The sequence below is a fragment of the Egretta garzetta genome, unplaced genomic scaffold (assembly GCF_000687185.1).
Source record: "Egretta garzetta isolate BGI_Z169 unplaced genomic scaffold, ASM68718v1 scaffold287, whole genome shotgun sequence".
Taxonomy (NCBI): Eukaryota; Metazoa; Chordata; class Aves; order Pelecaniformes; family Ardeidae; genus Egretta; species Egretta garzetta.
The window spans coordinates 811013-835313 of record NW_009260435.1 but is presented as its reverse complement, the minus strand read 5'-3'; the positions used below and the strand labels follow the sequence as shown (position 1 = coordinate 835313).

The window sequence follows — 24301 nt, the reverse complement described above, 5'->3', positions numbered from 1 at the left end:
CCAAGCTCTGGTCTGTGATGGTGGGGTGTGTTTTGGCTTGAGTCGTCTTGCTTGCTAGCAAGTGGTAGTCCTGAGTGCTTCTAAACTCTTTTAATAGCATGCAAAGCGAATGGAGCAGTTATTTTACTCTTAAACCTGGTGACTGCAAGCTCCATGTAGCAAGACTGGCTTCTCTTGGTGACCCTGGGAGACTTAGTCCCTAATCTCCCTGCTGTATGGGCAGAGGCAAGAGTGAATCTTCAGGAAAACAAGTTTCTCTTTTTTTTTTTTTTTTTTAATGCTTCAGCATTCCCCAGCTAAAACCAATTAGCAGTCGTTGTGACTGCTTTGGCGATAGGCTAACCATGTGTGCTGGCAGCTGGAGTGTTGGTGAGAGGCTCCAGCTAGAGCTGCACAAAAGGAGATGTGTTTTGTGAGGGGTTTCAGGATCCCCTTGCTCGGCTGCAGTTTATCTTGACTGGAACAGCCTCCCTAAACCAATTAAAACTTCATTCTGCTTTGATAATGTGCTGAAACAGGCAGCTGTGATGTTCCTTGTTTCTGAAGCTGCTTGAGCGATGGCTTCAAAATGTTTGTCCTCAAAAAAATATACCAAAAAGTGGGTGTCTTGACAGGGCAACTTCTTTACAACCAGGAATTTTGGCAGGACTGGTGTTGCTCTGAAGTCAATGCTCCCCTGTAAAATAATGCCATCAAAATCCCTTCCAGTCATAATTCCCGCCAGCTGTGTTAAAGACCCTCTCCACACAGTGAATCCTGGGAGAGCTGTCTAAGCTCGGCCTTGCTGATGGTGAGAGAGCTGATGCAGCCTAGCCTACCCCTCTTTGGGATGAGTTGGATATGTCAACTTGTTGCTTTGTTAGTGCTGTTGCTTGGTAGGAACAGTTACACTGATACTACACTTTTTATTGGTGTAGCTGACTTCAGCTTGGGGAAAAAATACTGGTGAAAAAGGACTTAGAGCTGCCTGTGGTCAATGTCTGGAGCCATCTTGGCTTGATGATGTTGAGATGGACACCATTTTAACAGCATCTTAATTTTTGTCTTGGGATTCGGGGCCCTCTTGGCTGTAGCTATGGTGCTGAGAACCCCTTTGGGTGTCACTGTGGTGCTGCTGCAGTGGGATTTCTACAAAAGACCTAAAAAGCAAAGGCTGAATTGTAGCTGAGGCGGATGAGCCTTGTCTGTTCCGGAGTGTCCCCAGGAGCTAATAAACATCCTGGCCCTACCAGCAGCTGAGCTGCATTTAATGACATCCCTAAGGATGAGGATATCCTAATCCTGTGCCGGTGCTGTTGTGGTGCTGTGGGATTTCATTACCTGTAGGTTTCCTACTGATGTGTCTGCCTCAGGGCGGTGGAGGTGTCTTCATTTCCAACCTTGGACCCCTTTGGTGGCTTTTGCCACACAGGTGTACATTTTTCTGCCGACTGAGCTGCTGCAAGTTGTGCATGTGTCTCTGGAGCAGGACCTCCTGCAGGTAAACTATGGGCTGCGGCAGTGGGGTTTGCTTGGGGCCAGTGGGGTGTGAACTCCAGAGACCTGACAGCTGCTGCACTTGGCTACTGGCCTCTCAATGCAGAGCCAGCAAAGGAGAGCTTGATGTCATGGTAGTAAGGCTCATTGGTTGTCTTTCTGTTATGCTGAGGGAGTGAAAACTCCTCCTCCTGATTTCAAGTCAAGCCTGGCACTCCCTTTCTCTCTCTGAGTCTTTGGAGTGCTAGAGGTGTCTGGAGCCTGATGGTGCCCTCCTTGAGGCCTTGAAGTGCCCTGGGGATGTGTCTTCATGCTTGGAGATGGGTTCTTGGTGAAGGGTTTAGCTGAGCCAGGATACAATGGGCTGTACTCTTGTCTGAGATCCACCTCTCTTGGGTCTGGGACATAGACCCACCACAACCATTTAAACTGAAGCCTTTAAGTTGTTTGCTTTGTGCAGGGAACTGTTGCAGGGAACTGAATTGCCTTTCATGTTTGCTTCTGGTCTAAGGAACTTCCCTAGAAACTCTCAGCTCTTAAAGGGAGACTGGGTGTCTTACCAGGTGTCAGGAAGCAGAGTTTGACTCCTGATAACTTTAAATTGACCTATCAACTGGATCACACTTCTGTTTTCACTTCTTCATCTACTGGCTACTGGTGCCCTCTCTCTGGGATTGGGGTTGTGTGCTGTAGCAGGCAGGACCGGCTGAGGAAACGGCTTTTGGGTCACTGGTTACACCCTTGTGTTTTGTACAGTGTGTCAGGTCACTTCCGGGGCCTGTGGAAGGAGGAGGACGACGACCCACCAGTGCTCCTGGACTTGAGCCTTGGTGAAAGCAGAGGGGATTGCCAGCTCCAAGCCTGGGCTGTAGCCCCTGCTGTGCAGAGGACTTCCAGAGAAGCCTGAACAGGCAGCATCTGTTTAACTATTGCAAAATCCTTCAAGATGGAGCACTGAAAGCTAATCCTAGCTGGGCTGAAGTGCGCTCCTTTGCTTGTCTTGGCTTGGGGATGCAAGAGTGGATCAGGTTCTGGAGGATGCAGCCTCAGGCACAGTATTTCCCTGTGCTTTGGTATTAACTCTGTTGAAACTAAAGGATATGGGCATATTCTCCAGCTATGCATTTGCAAACTCTTTCCACCCAGCTATCCAGGCTGCTGAACGGTTTGGGCCCTGTGTGCCCTGAAGATGTGCAGTGCTCTTCCCAAAGGAGTGTCTATCTTTTAGGGGTTTAGGGAGGAGGGTGAGCTTTCCCAGGGGAAGGTAGAGAGGCATGAGTCACTTCCTACAAGGGATTGGATGCCAGATCCTGTGTCCAGGATTCTTGCAGTATCTCCAAGATGTCCTTGACAGCCTTAAGGTTAAAAGCTCTGTAAGTGGAAGGAATTTTTGTGGAAATGCTTGGTTGTGCTTCTTGCTCTTCTCTCTTCTTGTTTGTAGCAGGATTGGTGCTGCCAGTTGTGGGAAGCATCAAATGCTAAATGAGAAGGAATGGGTCAGACATTTGGTTTGCTGCTTGGGTTTATTTTTGTCTTGCTAGTGCAGACTCCTAGGGAAAAAGCTTTGCCTCCCACTTTAAGTGGTTCTTTAGCAGTAACAGGAGTAGAATGTGGAGTTTTCACACTTGTGCCAAAGCAGCCTTATGTGGCACCTTTTTATTAAATATGACTGGCAATACTTTCTTAAATTCAGCTTCTGTACTCCTCAGCTGCTTTTTATAAAGATGACTTAAAGCAAGCTTCCTCTTGCCCGAAGCTTGCTTTCAGCCCTACCTGTTTTACTCCTGCCTTGTCAATGCTCCTGCCTTGTGCCTGTGGAGTCCCAGGACCTTACCTGGGGGCGGGCTGAGCCTTTCAATAGGCAAAGATCCCGGGCTCCAGTGCTGAATAGATGCTAATAGTCCTAAATGGGCTGAAAAACTGAATCAATTGTTCAGGTCCTGCCTGGAGGCATCTTGTGAGTTGAAAATTCAGTGGCTTATTACTGCTGCTTGCAGGGTAGGGTTTTCTTTGCTTTTTAGCTAAATGGTGGTGGTGGTAAGCTCACCTGTGTGGAGAAAACGATCTGATTGTGTGTTATGGTGGTAAAACTGCTCATAATAGCAGGGTCTTTTGGGAGGGAGGAATAAAGGTCCGGTACTCTGGCTGGGCTAAAGTTCCTGTGTCCCTGTGAAATTCAATTTAGACCTGCCTTCTGCCACAGGCTGCATACTGGTAACATCAGTAAGGGATGATTTGAAAGTAAAACCAGTTCAGTGCTTCAGGCTTGCTAGTGGGTGAAGCAGGGGGAGAAATGCGGGGGGGGAAGTCAGGCCCAAAAACTCTTGCAGGAACGCTTCCAAAAGGTAGATGTATTAAATGTCTCCTTGACAAGTACAAATGGCCCAATTTAGAGCTTCTCTGTCTTGGAGTAGCAGGGGCTTGTCTACCAGCTTCACTGTAATTCAGTTCTTTGAATTTTGGCTCTAACTAGATTTGCTTAATGGCAAGGGTTCTGCTCTGGAGGACCAAGACTGGTGAGGTTGTGCCTTCCTGCTCTTCTCTAATATGGGTTCTAATTGATAGCAGCATGTTCAGGAGCAGAGTTCTGCTGCAGTTGCTTTTGGGTGGTGGGAAGACCTGCCCTTGGTCCAAAAATGCTGGTTAGAGATTAAGTTTAGTGGCTTCTGGATTGGCAGGAGCTCGAATGTTGTGCAGCTGCACTGAAACAAGCCTAGGGGTGAAAAGCAGCTTGAAGCAGAGCTGAGAGAAGCAGCTGCATTTGCTGGTTCTCTGGACTGGCACCAGGAAGGAAGGAGGGGTTTGATCTTTTTCACGAAGAGAAAGCTTTACAAGAGCTCTGGCTTGTGTAGTATGGTCCCAAAAACCTTGATGCTGGTAGATCGGTGCCTGTGGGAGTCATGCTAAAGCAGAGCTGGTTTGGGGTAACATCCCTTTCTGGTCAGGAGCTGCTACCTAAAGGGAAGATCGGGGTCTGGTTCTCTACCTTTCCAAGGGACACCTTAGTATTTGGGGCTGTGTTTGGTTAGCTGAGAAGTCATGTTTTTTTCCACAAGCCTGAAGTGATTGCATGGCTGCTGACTTGGGCTGTTCAAAGATGCTGTTCAGAGCTCTCAAAGGTGGGTGGTGAAGTGAGCCTTGCTCTCCCCTGCTGTGTGCAAGGAGGAGCCACTGTGGCTTCTCATGGTGGCTGCCTTGACCATGAGCATTCCCCTTGTCCTGAGGCTGATGCTGGGGAGAAGGCGCATGCCTCTTCATCAGATCTGCTTTGGTGTTTTGATGTGCTGGGGAAATGCAGTGGGGAGCTTGTGTTAGCAACCATGCTAGCTTGGGTGCTGTGGCTCTTAGTCTAAAGTTCACCCTACCTGTGGTGAGCTGGTACCTGTTTGTGACTGGGATGGTCCTGCTCTGATGTGCTGTGCTGACAAATTGCTCACCCATTTGCTTAACTGTTTCTTTAATGACAAGAATTGTACTTGAGTGTTGCTAAGACCTGCAGCTAAAGCTAATACGAGTATTGGAGGCAATCCAGACTCTCCACAACATGTTGAAAGCTGGGTGGTGAGTACACTAGCCTGCTTGACATCAATACTTGTTCTTTTTTACCAGAAAGAAGATACTGGGAGGAGCATAAAGGACTGCTGGGATAGCCCGGATGCCCCTGCACTTTCCACTTGCAGCAATGCAGATATATTCCGCCGAATAAATGCCATGTTGGACAACTCTTTGGATTTCAGTGGAGTCTGCACCACGCCAGTCACAAAAAGCAAACGTGATGTCCTGCCAGGTGACGCGATGGGCTCATGGCGAGCTTGAGGGAACAGAGGCTGGTGGAAGGGGGGAGTTACCTGTTGGGACCTAGTGAAGATGCAGTGGTACTGCTTGGTGGTGTGGTTGCTGGCACATGCTTGTGAGCAGAGAGCTGCCTGGAGGCAGGGTTAATGCTGTTTTGGTACTGGGGGCTTCATTTGTCTGCCTGAGGTGGATGACCCAGGTATTCCCTGGCAGTGTGGAGGTGCCTAGGAAGGCTTGCTCCCTGCGATGTTGTGGATTATCGGGGTAGGCAGGACAGGAGTGCTAGCTGCCTGACCTGCCAACTTCTGGCATAGATAGCTCTGGCAGACTCCTTTACAGTCTGCCTCTCCTGGAAGCAGGATTTGTCTGTTAGTGGCTAGTATGGCTGGTTTGCTGCATACATTAAAAATGCAGAAGAATTTTGAGTGTGTTTGCTACAGGTCAGTTAACTGTGTATTTAAGAGCACACCAAAGCAGTACATGTCAGTGAAGACTTTTCTTGCAAAGCAGGCTTGGGATTATGAAATAAATGCTGCAAGCTTTGCTTCCTGCAGGCTGAGGGGAGTGGGCATATTCTGCTGTCTCGCACTTGATCTGCCTCAAAACAGAAGGCTCCATGCCAAAGCAAAGCGCATTGGGTCCAATCTTATTTTTATGTAAGTGAAGGACATGCTTTTGTCCCTTTACAGCAGGCAGGATCTGCCAGTAAATGTACCTGCCCAGTGCCTGATGTTCTGCTTGCCAGTGCACTTCTGTGCAATGGTACTTGTGCCAAGGATCTGGGCACTTGAAAGAGATGGCTGTTGCTCCTCTGGCCTCTGAATTATAGGGTCAATAAACACTTTGGCCATTATTGGAAACAAACTGACCCTCTGGACTTGTCCCAAAACAAAGTGGGAAGTAAAGGGAAAAACCTTGCCAGCTGGTGACCTTGCAGGCTGCTGTAGGTGGAGAAGCTTTCTCTGCAGCCGTGTGGAGACAGGGTTGTTTTGTGGTCATGGATAATCTGATAAGTTTCAACCAAATGGGTGTAAAGGGGCGGGGGGGGAAGCTGCAAACAGGTGTCTGGGCATTCTGTGGGTCTGTTTGATGCCTGTGCAGTGTAACTTTGTTCTGGACTAGCAAAATGACTGCTACCAGATGACTTCCAGTGCATCTTAATCTCCTGGGTATTTGAAGGGCTTAGCACTGTGGACCAGGGGCTGACCTGGCCATGTGATCCTGTGCTGGCACTGCAGAAATACCAGAGGAAGCGAATCATTTGCTTCGAGGTATGGATCTATAGCCAGCATTGCTTGAAATGTGCCTAGTAAAGTGGTATCAGAGGATATGCTGGCTACTCCTGAGCAGTTGTGTAATGAATATTAATTAATGCAGGTCAGTGGTGTGGCTGGTGGTGCATTTTTTTAGAGATTTGCCGTTGTACTGAGCTGTTTAGATATTTTTTGTCCCTTGCCACAGTGGTGGTCAGTGTTATCTGATCTTGATGTACTGGAAGCATAAGGGAGGAATAAACCTAAGTGTTTTCCTTTGTCTCCTTACAATGAGTTCATGAAAGAGTTGCTTCTGGCTGCCTTGTTGAAATCTTAGCTCTAGCCCTTCATATTCAATTTATAATTTCGAATGGAAATGTTTCCTAATTAAGCTTCAGCTTACTTGCCAAAGTTAACCTAGTTGATAAAGGAACTATCCCTGCCCACTAGAGCAGATTAATCCTGTGAAGATACTAGGTTAGTTTTGGGTTTAGGCTTAGAGCTGGCACATAAATTTTAATTTGTGGTACTGTCTTCTAGACTTGTAAAGCTCTTCTTTGAGGGACTGGGGAATTCACCTGACAATGAAATTAACCTGATAACTGACCTTCTGTGTGTAAATCTCTGCTTGGTCTGTCAGTTGCTATGGTGTTTCTTAGGGATACCTGGAGCAGGGGCTCTTGCCTAGTGTGGGGCTGCTGAGAGGTGGTGCTTTGACTCGAAATGGGGTGATTTTTCCCTTCAGTGATGTTAAACTGTGCTTGTTTCAGGGTATTGCAAAGTAACTTCTGTGGAAAGCCTCCAGTAGGACAAGTATGCTGGGACTTGCATGTAAAAGAGGCTTCTTCTAGCAAACATTGTTTCTGCTGCAGGGCAACCAAAGTTGTGCTTTTTGGGACATCCTCAGCAGCTGCTCTTGTTCCTGATGTAGCAATTGAGGCCACACAAGTAGGTGCTGGCTGCTGGCACAGACATTTGTGTGCTACATGGACCAGGGTGGGGGCCCTGATCAGCATCGGATAACCTGACAGGAGGCTTTTAGCTTGGATCAAAACCCTGTGCAGTGGCACAAACACTTGTGATAGCATGAGGAAAGAGGCTTGCTTGCTTCCCAAAGGGGTGCTAGACACTGCTGAGGCAGGGCTAGAAAGTGGCTGCCTTGGGTGACCTCACCTTTCAAGCTAATGGAAACATGGGATTTTTTTTTTCAGAGGGTGCCTCTGGGCTGTACAAAAGACTGATAATGGAGTACAAACTAAGCTACCCCAGCCAGGCCAGCAGTTATCAGCTATAAATCTGTGGATGATTCAGCATCTGCCAGTGCATTGGCAGCTCGGAGTTACAGTCTACTTGCAGTGCTGGCCTTGTTTTGGTAGTGTCAGTCAGGAGCTCTTGGTAGGTAACAAGGGCCTGAATGCTGTTCTGCAAGCTTCTTCCAGTCTCTGGACCAGGAAAGTGCACGAGCTGATTCTGTTGTTTAATGTGTTGCTAATGAGCATCTTCTCCATGAAAAACTTCGTGCTGTTGTCAAGGATACGAATCCTGGAACAGCTGTGATCTGCACATGGGGAGGAGCTTTGGCCCTTGGACCCTGGCCTAGGTTGTGGCAATCTTGCAGAAGTTCACACCTGATGGCTGTAAGGCTGAGCAGCAAATCGCTAAAACCCAGAAAATAATGCTGCTGACTGGCCCCTGTTCTGGGCAGGAGGGTTACAGCCTGAAGCAGGCTGTTGGAGTTGTTTGCTGTGCCTTTGTGTGAACAAGACAAGGCTCTGCAGGATCAGTGTCTTGCTGTTGGTGAGCCTGGCTTTTGGGTAGGTGACTAATGGAGTAGAGACCCTTGATCTCATGGTGTTTCGTCACTGCTCCAAGTTAAATCACTTCTGAAGAATTCGTGAGCCTCTGGTGCTCTTGCTTGGTGCAGGAACAAGTTGTGTATTGTGGTTAGGCTACATTATCATGAAGCCTGTAGCTTGGGCAGTCTTAACAAGCCTTAATGACCCTTAATGTAGTAGCTATAACAGGTTGAAAGGTCTGTCTTTTTACAACTTAAACCCTTTTGACTGGTGGGCTTGGCAAGGAGATTTTATTCCAGCAGGGGAAATACTTGTACTTCATTCATGGTCCCTGGGGCTTTTCAGTTGTCTTCCTCAGGTCAAACTAAATTTATCCTGGATTGGACTTGTGTGTAAGAAGCCCCTTTAGCATTAAGAGGATTACATGTGGTGGAGAAGGGACAGCAGAAGTTTGTGACCTTTCACTAATGCTATTGTGGAAACACGTGTGGAGATGCCTTACTTGGTACAATGAGGCATGCAGCAAGATGATGCTGAGAAGAGATCAGTACAGCAGCAGCCTGAGCAATGTGAGAAACATCCTTATTCAGCAGCCTGACACAGCTGGAGAGTTATCCAGATCTGGGAAGAGCTCTGTGGCGGAAAGGACTGCTGCTGGAGATTTAGCTTGCCATACCTTATGTTAAATCTCTTATAGAGATCAGTTTGCAGTTAATGATAATCCTTGGTGAAGTTGGTTGCCTCATCAAAATGATCTGAGTTGTCAGCCTGACAGCCACTGCAGTGGTGCATGGGTGCTTGCTCCAGGAGTTCCCCAAGCCTAGGCTTAGCTCGCTAGCCCAGACCCAAGGGTACAGTGCAGCAGTGTGGTGAAAGCTGTAACTGTAGAACCTGTCTGGTAGCTTCTGGGATGGGATTGCGTGGTGCTTCACAAAACACCTGCCTTTTGGGCAGACTCAGTCCTCTCTGAAGAAAGGCAAAACTCCTTCAGCAAGGCTAGTGGCTTTTCACGTGGTTTGGAGATGGGAGAGAAAATGTGGCCTTGCTAGAGGCAGGAGTCAATGTCTTCCAGCTCAACTCCTGCCATCCCTGCTGAGGTGCAGCCTGTACTGGGGCAACTTTTGGTGGATGAAAAGCTGGACATGAGCTGGCAATGTGCGCTGGCAGCCCAGAAGGCCAACTGTACTCTGGGCTGCATCAGGAGAAGTGTGGCCAGCAGGTAGAGGGAGGTGATTCTGCCCCTCTACTCTGCTCTGGTGAGACCTCACCTGGAGCTCTGGAGCCCTCAGCACAAGAAGGACATGGAACTGTTGGAGCGGGTCCAGAGGAGGGCCACAAAAATGATCCGAGGGCTGGAGCACCTCTCATGAGGACAGACTGAGAGAGTTGGGCTTGTTCAGCCTGGAGAAGAGAAGGCTGCGGGCAGACCTGATTATGGCCTTTCAATACCTAAAGGGGGCCTATAGGAAAGATGGGGAAAATCTTTTTGGTAGGGCCAGCTGTGACAGGACAAGGGGTGATGGTTTTAAACAAAACCAGGGTAGGTTTAGACTGGATATAAGGAAGAAATTCTTTACCATGAGGGTAGTGAAACACTGGCACAAGTTGCCCAGAGAGGTAGTGGAGGCCCCATCCCTGGAAGCATTCAAGGCCAGGTTGGATGGGGCTCTGAGCCACCTGATCTGGTTAGTGGTATCCCTGCTCCCTGCAGGGGGGTTGGACTAGATGACCTCTAGGGGTCCCTTCCAACCCAAAACATTCTATGATTCTATAACTGCTTTAGAGGGAAGGTGGTTCTCCTCTCCCAAATTTAAAGCTGATCTGCATGTTCATCACTGCTCTGAATAAGAATGTGAACAAAGCCAGTTTCTGAAGGTAGCAGGTGGTTTGTTTGCCAGGCTTTAAAGCTGGGCCTTGCTGGGCAGAAGGTGCTGCTACCAGATTTGGTTTGGGAAAAAAAAAAACCAAACAAAAAACCAAAAACCACTAAACCAGCCCTTGAAATCATCCTGTTCTGTAGGCACAACTTCCAGCTTAAGTAGAGCAGTGAGTAAAGCTCCCTTTGAGGCCTTTGTATGCCCATTTACTTGTCTGGCTAAGCTGACTGTCTTCACCCGAAGGTTATGCTGGCTTTAAACAAATGTATTTAAAAGGACTGTAGGTACCCCTGATGTCCCAGCAGCATTGATTTCCCTTTCATTAAGCTCTGCTCATTTAACTGAGGCAAAGCAGCCATTATTTTGCTATAAGTTGACAGTGCATTGTGTGAAGAAATGGGAGATGCTTAAATGACTTCCTGTGGATGGCAGTGGCTTCAGGTGCCAAGTTCAGTGTAAAGGCTGTTAGTTGTGGCCCATCAGGTCCTAATGATTCTCAGTGGCTGTTTTATTTAAGGAAAACTGAAGGACAAATGCAAACCTGGACTAGGTGGTGACTAAATCAGCTTCCTGTTTGTTCTCAATTGCAGTCAATTAATGACCTGGCTTGTTTAGCCACCCAAAAAGTCCTCTCTGGTACTATAATGTAAATTACTATCATCCTTGCTGCCCTGCAGCCTTGAGAAAACATGCCAGGCAGCACCCAATGCAGCTGACCTGATGCATGTTGTCTAGGACGTGGAGACAAAATGTAGGTGCAGAAACCAAAAGTGTAGTGCTGCTTGCCTGGGGTGCCCAAGGCAGAGCAAGGCTGTTAGCAGGAGCTTGCCTGCAGCAGAGAACTGTTCTGCTTGCCCCAAATAAATGCTCTGCCTGGTATGTGAATCCGGAATAGTGAAATTCAACCCCTGTGCCCCAAAAGAGGTGCATGCCTACAGCCTTAGGTTTTGGCCTTTCTATTTCAAGTGTCACATTAACAGGTCTTTGCCTACGTGGGCACAATGCAATTATCTACTGGAAAGTCTCTCTAGTAAATGGGTTTCTTCATCAGATCTGCAAATGGAAGCAGATCACTGCATCACCATCTGCTGCAAAGAGCAGGCACTTGGCCTAGAGCTGCTGTGGTTGCAAATTGGCTGGTGTTGCTGAGGATCCAGCAGGTTTCCTGTGGGTTTCCTGGTTTTGGTGCTGCAGTCCTGCAGCAAGCTCTCACTGTTACTCTTGGAAAAGGTAGGTAGAGCAGCCAGATGAAGTTGCAGTGTCCTCTTCCTTAGTTTCTTAAATAGTTGCTTGCCAGCTGTTGAAATGTTTGTGGTTACGGGAATAAGGCGAACTTCTTGCTCTGGCTGTGAAACAGGTCATGCAGCAGGAAATGTCTCCACTTGAGGAATTTTTCAGATTACAGGTAAGATCCTTAGTTCTGTAGCAGAAAAACTGCTTGTAACTAGTAGGTTTACACCTAACGAGCTTTCCTAAGCTCCTGATGATCCTCAGCGCAACTTAGTAATACAACTGGCTCATCCTCTAAAAGCTTTCACTTTAGATTTGTTTGTCTTTGTTTGCAAAATGTACTTGAGAAGCTTAATTTTCAGGGATGCAATTCCTAGCCTTTAAAACTGGAGGTGTGAAAGGCAAAGCTGTGAGCTGCCTTCCTGTTTGTGACCTGAAGAATCTGCAGAAATGTTTGCCTTGCCTCTTGCTTCTCCAGATTTGGTTTGGAAGTTCAGCCTTGGTCGGAGCTCTAGCCCACAAGGTAGCTGCACACAAAGGTGTGTCTGGTTTTGGCAGTGAACAGAGCTTACAGCTGAGCTGTGCTTATCCTTCCCCTGCTCTGTATGCTCAGGGGCTTTTGATTCTGGAGGGGCTTCCTATGTGTTCAGGTTCTGCTAGAAATCAGCACGTGGGAGTGAAGGGAGACTTCTTCATGGCTGCAGAGGTGGTAGGAGCGGGATCTAGCTTGTTTGGTTCACGTTTGCTTAATTGTTGTTCCCTCCTTTCTCTAGATTTTTCTCATGGTTTTTTTAAGATAAAACCCATTTGCTGGATTTTTAGCTGGCTTTGCAAGCGGCCTAGGTCTTGCAAGGCTCAAATATCTCAACATCTTTGCACTTGGTTGAAACATCATCTTTCAAGACTTAAGTGATGGCACAGAAGGATGCTGCTGCTATGGGACAGGGACTGAGCTCTCCCTGTGCTACCTTAACCCGCCTGCCACAAACTGCCTGTGGGTTGCAGCTCCTGGTGCCAGTCCCTGGTTGTCTTCTCCACACAGGCTTATGCTGTAATTTTCTAAATATTTTCCTGTTTCAAATGCCTGGTGGGTGCAGCCACACTGCATACCAGATCAGGGGAATGAGCTGTGCTTAAAACTAACTCCTGGTGGCTTGGTTTTAACCAGATTGGCTCCCCAGCCCAGCTTCCTGTGTGGAAACTCATCTGCCTAAACTGGTCTTAAGTGGGCTGGGAGTGCTGGGGTGGGGACAAGTGGCTGGGGCTGCAGCTTGTGTAAGCTGTCTGGGCTGGTAGGGTTTAACTGCAGGTTAAGGGCTGAACTATGTCGAGATGCTCACCTTTAAGAAGCCTTTGAAGTGTTCCTAAATGCAATGATTGCATTTGAAGTCTGAAAAATGCAGCTTTCCGGGCGGTGGTGTGGAAAGCTGTCCAGCAGTGCGCCCTGCCTCCAGGGATCTCCTGCACAGACAGGGGGGCGTCATCCAGGAGAGCCGCCTGCTCAGACACCTGCACGGCAGCGTTTTACTGAGGACTTGCTTCTCGTGATGCTGTTGAAATTAAACCTAACCAGTTTGGGAGGTGGGAGCTCTGTCTCTCCCAGACACTTGGACATGAGCCCAGTGCAGTGTGGTGCTCTCTGCCAGGATGGTTGGTGTCCAGTGGCAACTCCAAGGAAAAATCCAGGTTGGAAAGACTTGTGCTGGTTCTTGGGGCTTGAAAAGTCTGCAGCGAAGCATTTGGGTTGGGTCAGGTTGCAGAGTGAAATTATTTAATATTTGGTAGATGTTTACTTATGAAGAACTTGAGTTTGTGACTCTTTAGACTGAATTTTTGTAGGAAATTAATTCTTCCTGCCCCAGTATCCTATTAGTTTTGTCTGCCATCAACAATTGATTGCTTTGTAACAAATTTCCAGGCTCTGAATTTGAAAATAACTATTCCACAAACCCATTTAAGTTCTATTTAAGTGGGTGTTTTTCCTTGATGACCCATATCCATCTTTTCGAGTGACTGGGAGTGTTAAAGGGGAAGCAGGCTTGTGCTGGCTATTTGCTTTGCATGGGAAAAGGTCTAATTAAAAAATGCTGGTTATCTGAGCAAATTCTGCTCTGTGCTTCAGCAGTTCTACCCATAACTAAATTGCAGGGAGCTCGTCTTTAATCTAGATTGAAGTAATCAGAGGGAAACTTAGATCTCTGAACTTGAATCTGATTGCATTCAATTAAAGAAAACAGCTTATTTCCTGAAAAAAAGTAGATAGGGAAAAATGTGTCTGGATGCTGTGGAGCAAGTGCTTCTTGTTCCCTATTTTCTTTATTTCTTCAGTGGTGGGTTTCATCCAAGATGTTGGATCCAAGTGGGATTCAGGTTCTGCTGTCTGTTGGTATTCTGTGTCCATGCTTCCCAGAAGATGGAACTTGGTGGGAATTAATCTTGATGGTGTAAAAACCAGCAAGATCCTGGTCCCCAAAGGGAAGGTAGTCTCCTGCTGCTGGGGATCTGGGTTAGAGCACAGCACTTGTGCATTTTCATAAATGCAGAAATGTTACATATTCATATGGGCAAGTTATGGTTGCTGTGGGAACTGAGCAATGTGCCTTTATCCTCTCCTCCCTACAGCTGCATTATAAATGTTTTTAGGGCCTGTCCAAAACAAGCAATCTGAAAGCTATACTGGAAGAATTAATACAGTGAAATACCCCACTGTAGATGCAGTGTGATGCTTTTGGAGGAATATTCGATGCTGTTACAGGTGCTTGATAGTAATGTGACTGAATTGGCACTACAGCTTGTACTAGTACTACTAGGGGAGCAGAAAAAAAAACTGGTGGATGCTATCCTGGTGAAGTACTGTGGAAGAGGTTGCAGCTGGGAAGGGGGAAGGCAGCATGTTACCAGCAGGTATGATTTTAGCAGGTCTTGTCCCCACTTCAGTGTTTCAGCCCCCTCGCTGTGATCTGGGAAACACTGGTGTTCCCCAAATGGCTGTGGAGTGAAGGTGCGAAGGTCCCACCTCCAGTGTCAGCAGTGGCCTGTGTCTTGTGTGGGGTACCCAGCTGATGGTAGGGCCTTGCTTGGGCTTTGCTAGGTCACAGGCAGCCGAGTGGTGCGGGATGTGGGTGTGGAAAAGGAGGCTAGGAATGCTGTCAGGCTGTCTGGGATGGCTGGGGCTGCATGTGAGGGATAATGTGATGGTCTGGAGGCACTGCAGTGCCCTGCTGAAGACCTGGGAGCCTTGTGTAAAAGGTGTACATCTGATGGCACAGTGGGAGGGTGTGGGGGCAGGTAGAGGAGGAGGAGACAGCTGCTGCTGCTTGGTAGCTGGTTTATAAATGCCCTCTGACTCAGATTTTGGGTAGCACAGCTGAGCATCTTGTGGTTTCATCAGCCCCCAGATCCCTGCATCAAACTGGAGTTCTCAGACTATGAACCTGCTGGATTTCCTTAGGCTGTTGGCACAGGCTTAAACTGAGGAGAATCCGGTGTCTCCAGTACCATAGGCTTGTGAACACCCTGCAGGGGAGGGGAGGGCTGGGAAAGGGGGGGATGAACCAGGCGGGCAAAAGGTAAACAGGCCATGAAAAATTCCTGATGTGAAATGGGTCCTGCATTCCAGCTGCTCCTCTTCTCCCTGTACTGGTGTGATATGCCCACTTGGGCTGGACCTGGGATAATGGGCTTCTCTCTGGGTAGCAGGGGGGATTGAAGGTTATCCTTGTTACTCAGTGTAAACAATGCAGAGTCAGTGAGGCACAGTGGCCAAGTTGAACCAAATAGATTATGCTAGCAGAATTGCGAAGCTTTGCATTGAGCTCTGAATTGGAGCCAGCAGCTGGACTCTGTCCAGGACTAAAGTGTTTTTGGGTTTTGTGGGTGGAGGGAGGCGGGGACAGGAGAGCTGGGTAGCACTAAAACTGTCTGTTCTGTCGCTGCTGCTATCATCGTTGCTGGGGGGATTGCTGCCTTGAGCCTGTTGTCTGCTGTGCCGTATTGTGGAGCCCTGCTTTTGTGCTGCCTGCCACCCTCAATTTACTGGAGCTGCACCTCTGCCTTCTGCCTGACGTCTTGTCTTTCAGGGGGAAATCTTATCCTTTCTTCTTACCTTTATTTTGTAAGAGCTGATGCAGTTCTCTTGCATGGCTGAGTGACGTCACTGTCAGCACAGTAAGCATCAGCAGCCTGGTCACATGCTGACCCAGTCAGTAATGCAGACGGGATAGGAAGGTGGAGGGGCTGAGGGGGGTGGGGGGCTGGTTTCTGGACATATGGTAGCCCTCCCTTTTGGGGTGCAACTGCTAGTTGCAGAAGCTGTGGCTTCAGAGCAGCACGAGACCTGGCTTGGGGCTTAACGCTTCGGAAAACTCCTTCTTTAAAAAGAAAAAAGCAGCCCTGAACTCTCAAGCTTCTATTTGTTCTCAATCTGAGCAGACTTCCAGGACTCTGAAGAAGCAGTGGCAAGCAGGATGCTTTTCCCCACGTCCACGCAAGAGTCTTCCCGTGGCCTCCCAGACACCAATGATCTGTGCCTTGGCCTGCAGTCCCTCAACCTGACAGGGTGGGACAGACCCTGGAGCACCCAGGACTCTGATGCTGCAGCACAAACCAGCACACAGTCCGGTGAGTCTGGCACACGCAGCAACAGTTGTTGGATTCCTTTTATTTTGGGCCAATTTAAAGCTACTGGGGAGTGATTTGCTTGTGTAATGGGGTGCTGGCAATTATTGACGGGGGCTTATTGACCTGTAATGCTTGTGTAATGTGGTGGCTTAGTTGGGGAGGCTGTGGCTGGCTGTGCCACAGCCCCCTCTGCTCTGCTGTCAGTTCACTGCAGACAAGAAGTACCCAGGCTTATGTTTTGCTCAGCGCTATAATGCTGGTGGGGGAATAACCTGGCTGAGGGAAGAGGAGAAATCCCCTCCCTGTGTTTGGAGGGAGTCAGTGGGGGGGGGTGTGTTGTCAGGAGGCTGAATGCGCTGGGTGGGAGTGAGGCTGAACTTCACTCTGGCAGCCTGAGAAAATCCTTGGTGGCAGGTAGCTCTGCAGGAAGGGGTGTGTGTGCTTGCAGAGGGGACCCCCCTGCCCAGCTCTGAAAGTCCAGGCAGAATTGCTTGCTTCTATGCTATGGCAGCATTGCCTGCCCAACTTTGCCTGCGGGGTGTGGTAGGCGCAGCTGGCACCTGACTAACAACTTCAGCTGGCAGCTTGCAGGCTTGGTGGAAGACTTGGAGGGATCCTTCTCCACTCCCATGTTAACTAGAAATAGTGGTCTGCTGCTAGCAGTGGGCTGGAGGAGATGCAGTGGAATGGCTTCTTGCTTTAACTCTTTTGGTCCAGCGCAAACCTACGTGATCGGCAGGGTGTGGGCTTGCAGCCACAGGCTGCTGGCTGGCTTGCCCTTCCCCCTCAATCCTCTCCAGTCTGGTTTTGCAGCTGGGATCAGATGGGGAGGTTTTGGGGTGCTGGGTGCTTCCCTTGGAGTGATGCAAGTTTCAGTTAACTCTTCCAGAGGCATTGGCTTTCTCTGTAAAATTGCAGGAGGAGAAAGGGGTGCTGCGTGGGCAAACTCAATGCATCTCCTCATCCAGGTGATGGTGCGGGAGGGGTAAAACAGGCAAGAGTTCACTTCCCAGCCTTTAAGGGCTGTAAAATCCAGTTTCACAAATGATATTCATTCAAGTATCAGTCCATGGAAAGATCTAGTGCTTTGGCAGAGTTTGTACAAGTTCAGCCTGGTTGCTACAGAAACTCATCCCTTTATAGCAGCACACTGCTGCTTTGTTAAAAGGGTAGTGCATCTCTGCACAGACTTGGGTGACACAGGAGGCCCCAGGCATAATGTTGGTGCTGACAGGGATGTAGATAGCTTCTGGGGTGGTGATTTGCCCATGTAGATGTTGGGGGGGACAAGGAGGTGCTGTCGACCACCTCTGATGTCCTGGGAATACTGCCCTCAGGATAGGAAGAGCTTCTGGGACACAGGCCTGAATGTTGCTGCATGGCTTGTAAAACAAAACAAAAAAAAATCACTTGTGGGATAGTGGAGTTTTAAATGACAGCTTCATCAGCGTGGCTCACCCGTGGTTCTACATCCAGTTTTTGCAGGACTTAGCGTGTGGGCTTGCGTGTGGGCCCTAGCACAGGCACTTAGGGTCTGCTTGCAGTCAGATTGCGGTGGCTTTATTAAGCCTTGCTCTGCTCCAGCACATGGTCCTATGGGGTTCCCCTAATGAACCAGGAAATACCACACGCTTGGTATCTGTCCTCCTTTCATTGTCAGCCAGACCCTTGAAGGAGGAGGGAGGAATGAAAGTTGTTAGTGTGCAGTGGGCTGGATGGGTGCCTTAGAGCTGTGCACTGAGCCCCTTATGGTTGTTAGCAGACTATGGGGCACTGTGTTACAGGATCTTTAATGCAAACAGCACACTTAAAAGCCAGTGACAGCCATGCTGAACAGTTCTGCTGCTAATGACCACAACACCTGGGGCTCAGTGCACAACAGTGCTGTAGAACAAGGGCTATCGCACACCGAGGCAGTTGCTCTGTGCGGATGTCCCAGCCCCACCTGATCTGCTGTAGCTATCTCCAGTGTTCTCTTGGCCGGCTTCCTGCCAGGCTGTCTTGGCAGAGGCGTGGACATCTCTGCAGCGCTCCGGGCAGGCAGGCGAGCAGCGCTTGCACAAGCCTGTGGCAGGACTTGCATCTCACAGGTCAGGTGGTGGGGCCAGGAGGACTGTTGTGATGGTGGGGTTCACTGTAAAGGGTGGAGGGGCTCTGGTTTCAGGAGGGAGATTCGTTTGGAGATGATTTGAAGGTGCTCTGGTGACCTCCCTGCTTGCAGAGGCTATATCTGGTGTCGGGTGCCCCCGCTAACTGCAGCGCATCATGCTGGAGCTCCTGCCTGCCACAGAGGCCTGGGAAGAGCAGTAGGAAGAATCTAACTGTGGGTGCTGCCCTGGGTTTGAGTGATCTGCACCCGCTGGGTGTTTGTGACAAGTTGTAACAACCACTGGAAGATGGCACCCAATACTGTCTGGAGAGGCCTGTTTCCTTGCTTCTCACTCCTGGTATTCCTCTCAGTATGTGATGGGGAGATGGCTGGGGTGTAAAACCAGTCCAAATGCAGCTGTGCTGCTTCCACAGAGCAGCCTCTGGCCTGCAGAGGCTATGCACAGGGCCTAGGACTGTATAGCTGGGGATGTTGTGGTCCTGAGACCATGCTCTCCCTCAATCCCACCTTCCCTTCTGGGTGTGCAGGGAGCTGGGCCAGGAGTGCTCCTTGGCTGCTGTTACACTCCTGCTCAGAGCTGTGAGCATGGTGTGCACTGGCTGGAGAAGTGAGAAGCTGATATCTGTGTACAGCTGTTGTATTGTTTCAGTCTGCTCACACATCCCACTCATCTTTTTCTCCTCTGTGAGGGCCCTGGAGTGGTAATGTGGAGCTCCTTGGGAGGGGAGATCTTGTAGTCCAGGAGTGCCTTCCAAAAGGCTGTGGAAACACTCTTCTCTGGTGGCAGAGGAGCATTCCTCTGTCTAAAAGCTGTACGGATCTGAGGAGTCGGCAGATGCTGCCGCTTCCAGGTGGCCTAGCTGTGCTGTGATGGAAAGAGGGAGGATGTGGAGAGGATGCTGCTGCGTCTAGGTGCTCCTGATGCCTGGCGCTGAGGCCTGGGAGGCTGCAGCTGGCCTAGGCCCATGGGCTGGGGTCTCTCCATCAGGGTGTCCTGAGAGCAGGTGAGGCTGCGTCAGTGCTGGGCTGTCTGGGGGCTGGGGAGGGATGGCACTGCCAAGCAGCACTGTTGTGCTGCTGGTGCCCAAGCATTTGGAAGGTTCCAGCAGTGACTCAGCTGCATGGACCCACAGGGAGGTGGCTGGAAGGGTGGAAATGCAAAAAAAAAACAAACCACCAACTGAACCCTAACAATCAGGCTAAAAATATTGCTGATGTGGTCCCCTGCAGTGCCTGTGCTTAAGTACTGATGAGCTGGGACCTCCTCTCCTGTCTGCATAGTCCCTGCCAGTGTGGAGCCTGGGAAGGACCTTTGGCTGCCAACCCTCCTGGTGTCACCTTGTGCTTGGGGTGGTGTCACGATGCAGCCTGGTGCAGTGGGATCAGGTGCCTTCTGGGGCCATGCTGGGGGAGGCCAAGAGAGCAGCAAGGCTGGCTTGTATGCTCCCATCCTGCCTGTGCCCCCCTTCTCAAAGGGCTACTGAGCTCCTTGCACCCAGACAAGGTGATATGCAATGAGTTTTCCTTCTTGGTCTAGCACCATAATGCCCTGAGGATGTGTGCTGAGCTCTTGAGAGCATGCCAGATGCGCTGCCAGTCCCTGAAGCTGGTGTCTGGAGAGAGCCTCTCCAGGAGGCAGCAGCTGCCGCAGGCTCAAGCTGCCTGCATTTACTGGCTGTAGGATTGAACTGCTGTCTCATAGCAGGAAAGGCATCTCAAACCCACTGCTGCCGCTAGATCTGTCAGGCTGGAAATACTTCAGCAGGTCCCAGAAACCTGCTCTGTGGCCCAGGGAGGGGCTTTTGCAGGAAACTGGCCTTGAATACTCCCAGTCCTGCCATCATTCCCAGCTATATTTCTTGAGGCAGCTTTCCCCTTCTTTAAAGGCACCTCCTAGTAGGGCAGATGCTTGTGTTAAGACATAGAGTTCACTGCTCTGCAGAGGCAAGGAGGGGTTAAGAAGCAGCGAGATGGGACTGCCCTTGATGGTATCCTTTACCTTCACTGCCCTATTATTCCTCAAGGAGCACAAGCAAATGGGGTCTTGATCCAATTTTTGCCTAGAGAACAGGTGACAGCAGTACATGAGCAGATCTGTGGGTGGATTTTGGGTCTCCCTGGCTGGTTTTTAGCCTGTATGCCAGCTGCTTGGTCTGGCTGGTCTGTCCTACATCGGGAGGCTGAGCCTAACCCTATGTGGGACAGGCAGACTTGCCCACTGGGAAATCATCCTAAAACTAGTCTGTTAATGCTTAAGTTTGTGATGCTAACCTGCAAGGACGTTTTCAGGAGGATCAGCTCTTCTTCCAGAGAGGACATCTGCCTCTCTAGGTGAGCCAAGCCTCAGCAGGTGAGCTCTTCCTTTTGGAAGATGGATGGACCACCTCGCTGTATCTGCCTCTGCTCAGCATGTGACCCTAAAGCTGCTGCTGCAGCAACAGATCTGAGCTTTTCCTTGGATCTGCTCTTGAGACTGCAGCTCCAGCCTCATCCGTGCCCTCTCTGGGGTGGCTGCTGCTGTCTCATTCTCTAGCCTGCAAGGTTACAGCTCCAGTCATGCTGGGGAAATGGCCTGCGGTAGGGAAGTGCTGCTGGATTTTCCCAGCCCTTGATTCTCCTGCTTCCCAGTGCACGGTAACTTCTTTCTGCAATAAGCTTGAACATGCTGATGATCTGTAGTTACTTTAAAAATCTGCTAGGCTAGAACTGTGGGCAGTCTGTTGTGCATTGCCTGGCAGATAGCTGAGGCCTCTGTGGTGAGTACAAATCGCTCCGAAGTCTTCAAGGCAAAACCCTGTCTCTGAAGGATGAAAGGAAAGACCTGTTGCACAGAAGGAAGCACAGTTGTTGTGGACTCCTAGCCTTTCTTAGTAACAGCAGGAGAGACTTGGATGCTGCTCCCCTAGGATGGGGTTATTTTCAGACTGTCCTCAGAACTGCTGTATAGGTGGTGGCAGGCACCTGAGAACCCCACCCTGAGTGAGGGTTGCTAATCAGTCTGGGGGTGGTTGTTGCTACCAAGCAGAAGGTAGCAATTGCTGACCTTCCTTGAGTTGTGGGTTTGAGTGTTCAGCTGCAGAGCTTGAGGAAGGCCCTAGGGGGGCAGAGGATTTGGGTGAGGGAAGCCCCCCAGATCTCTGGCTGTTTAATTTGCTGCTAGGCTAACCTGTGGTGCTGAGTGCCTGCTCCAAAGTGCTCTCCCTTGTGCCCCTCTGTGTGTCTGGGTCTCTCCCTGCTCTCTTACCTGCTGTGTTTTGGACAAGTGGCCAACTCAAACAGCAGTGTAACCCTCAACTCCTGCATATTCCTGCTTGGCTGCATGAAATTCCCTCTAGTGCTAGAGGAAGGTTTTGGAGGCTCACCACGATAGGGAAGAGCTCAGCATCTGGGTAACTCTAGGTTATTATGTGCCACCAGAGTATCCAAGAAGGTGTTTTTCTGCTCCCTAGTGAAGAGGGAGCTTTACCCTGAATGAGAGACTCACTTCATTGGAGTTCACCTGCAGCCTCACTTGAGTTTAAGCCTGAGTCTACCTGGAAAACTTGGTAAAAGGCTCCTTCGTGCTGCTGATGGTATGGCTCTTTGTGCTAGAGCAAGGAGGCAAGACCGCCTCTCACTGGCCTTGGACCCACACCTGATTCAGGCAAATAGGTAACCAAAGATGTGATGGTGGTAGGGATCCTGAATCCCCATGTTCTGTGTCCTTGGCCTTGAAGTGAAGACTGGCTTTCCTGGCAGCTGTGCATTAAGCCCTGGTCCTTCTGGACCTACTGTTTGGGTCTTACTAGTGGAAGCCTGAACATGGTGGTGGTGCCTTGTATGTGGCACTTAATTATAATGATGCTGTAAGGGAACAAAGCTGGGTGCTGGCTTGACTTGCGTGGTCTCCTGCATGGTGGTTGCAGGAGACCTGTGTTCAGGAGTACCTGTGTTACTAAAAGCTTGCCCCTATGCTGTCTTGGCTCCTGTAGGGCTTTTCTGAGGGTGCACTTGGTGTGGGTGCTTAATGGGCCCTTGTTTCTTGAGCTTGTTTCAGTAAGGGCTGCTCACACTCTGTGGGCTGATTTCTCAACTGCTGGCCAGAGCTGGCTGTGCTGTGGAGCGGAAAGCAGGGAACTCCCCTAGGATGGGGTTATTTTCAGACTGTCCTCAGAACTGCTGTATAGGTGGTGGCAGGCACCTGAGAACCCCACCCTGAGTGAGGGTTGCTAATCAGTCTGGGGGTGGTTGTTGCTACCAAGCAGAAGGTAGCAATTGCTGACCTTCCTTGAGTTGTGGGTTTGAGTGTTCAGCTGCAGAGCTTGAGGAAGGCCCTAGGGGGGCAGAGGATTTGGGTGAGGGAAGCCCCCCAGATCTCTGGCTGTTTAATTTGCTGCTAGGCTAACCTGTGGTGCTGAGTGCCTGCTCCAAAGTGCTCTCCCTTGTGCCCCTCTGTGTGTCTGGGTCTCTCCCTGCTCTCTTACCTGCTGTGTTTTGGACAAGTGGCCAACTCAAACAGCAGTGTAACCCTCAACTCCTGCATATTCCTGCTTGGCTGCATGAAATTCCCTCTAGTGCTAGAGGAAGGTTTTGGAGGCTCACCACGATAGGGAAGAGCTCAGCATCTGGGTAACTCTAGGTTATTATGTGCCACCAGAGTATCCAAGAAGGTGTTTTTCTGCTCCCTAGTGAAGAGGGAGCTTTACCCTGAATGAGAGACTCACTTCATTGGAGTTCACCTGCAGCCTCACTTGAGTTTAAGCCTGAGTCTACCTGGAAAACTTGGTAAAAGGCTCCTTCGTGCTGCTGATGGTATGGCTCTTTGTGCTAGAGCAAGGAGGCAAGACCGCCTCTCACTGGCCTTGGACCCACACCTGATTCAGGCAAATAGGTAACCAAAGATGTGATGGTGGTAGGGATCCTGAATCCCCATGTTCTGTGTCCTTGGCCTTGAAGTGAAGACTGGCTTTCCTGGCAGCTGTGCATTAAGCCCTGGTCCTTCTGGACCTACTGTTTGGGTCTTACTAGTGGAAGCCTGAACATGGTGGTGGTGCCTTGTATGTGGCACTTAATTATAATGATGCTGTAAGGGAACAAAGCTGGGTGCTGGCTTGACTTGCGTGGTCTCCTGCATGGTGGTTGCAGGAGACCTGTGTTCAGGAGTACCTGTGTTACTAAAAGCTTGCCCCTATGCTGTCTTGGCTCCTGTAGGGCTTTTCTGAGGGTGCACTTGGTGTGGGTGCTTAATGGGCCCTTGTTTCTTGAGCTTGTTTCAGTAAGGGCTGCTCACACTCTGTGGGCTGATTTCTCAACTGCTGGCCAGAGCTGGCTGTGCTGTGGAGCGGAAAGCAGGGAGCACTTAATAGCTGCAGACTGCTCGTGTGGCAGCAGTGTTTGATCCTTAACGGAATAAAACATGTATCAAATAAGTAAAACAAGTATCAAAACTCTGAGTTTGCAATTGGTTTCTAATGGAAGCTGCTCTTAATCTACCTCTTAAAGCTTCCATTTGAGAAGCTTCTCCTAAACAGATTTATTTTTATTTGCGCTGATGCTGTCAAATAGAAGATGCAAAGAGATGAGCAATGGGAACAGGAACCTAACCAGCATCTCTGCTTGCATCCAGCTAGAACTGAAGTGGGTCAGGGCAGCCTCCAGTCTTGTGCTGGAGATGGCTTGCAGGAGCAGGTGCGCACCACCCAAAACCCTCCCCTTGACTTCTGTCGGGGAAAGATGTTTTATTGCGGCTGCTGGAGCAGCTCTGAGGGGCTGTTGTTGCTGCCTGGCTGCTCTCTGGAGGTAACAGCAGATGAGCGTGGGTGCAAGGAAGGCACAGACTTCTCAAGCATCTGACCCTGCTCAAAGCTGTTGGGGATGCAGTGGAGAAAACGTTCCAGCACTGGCAGATCTCCACCCTTCATAGACATGCTGACTGGTGCTCTGCTACCTGGTGATGCTGGTGTGTACAAACACACTGGGCTTGTGGAGCTTGCCTATAAGCTTTTTGACTCAAGTTAGAGTCTAGAGCGCATGCCTCTCAGCTAGCCCCCAAAGTGAGCCTTAACAAGTGTGTTCTTTGAGGAGAGTGTTGGAGCTGTTGCTCGGTGGCTCTGAGCTGCTCCAGGCAACTAATAGCTTGGGGTTTTCTTCCCTCTTGTGATTGAT

General features: G+C 49.6%; 1 protein-coding gene across 3 annotated transcripts in view; it reads left to right on the top strand.

Moving 5' to 3' along the window:
• Window positions 1-4677: 4677 nt before the first annotated feature.
• CPEB1 (cytoplasmic polyadenylation element binding protein 1) overlaps window positions 4678-24301 on the top strand; it is a 37109-nt gene continuing 17485 nt past the window's right edge. For 2 of the 3 annotated variants that reach the window (XM_009643891.1, XM_009643890.1), the window contains exons 1-3: window positions 4678-4692; window positions 5086-5263; window positions 15859-16047. In XM_009643891.1, the coding sequence (XP_009642186.1) occupies window positions 4678-4692; window positions 5086-5263; window positions 15859-16047 (382 nt within the window). Of the gene's footprint in view, window positions 4693-5085; window positions 5264-15855; window positions 16048-24301 lie in introns of those variants that run through there. The other variant, XM_009643892.1, reaches the window with a different exon arrangement.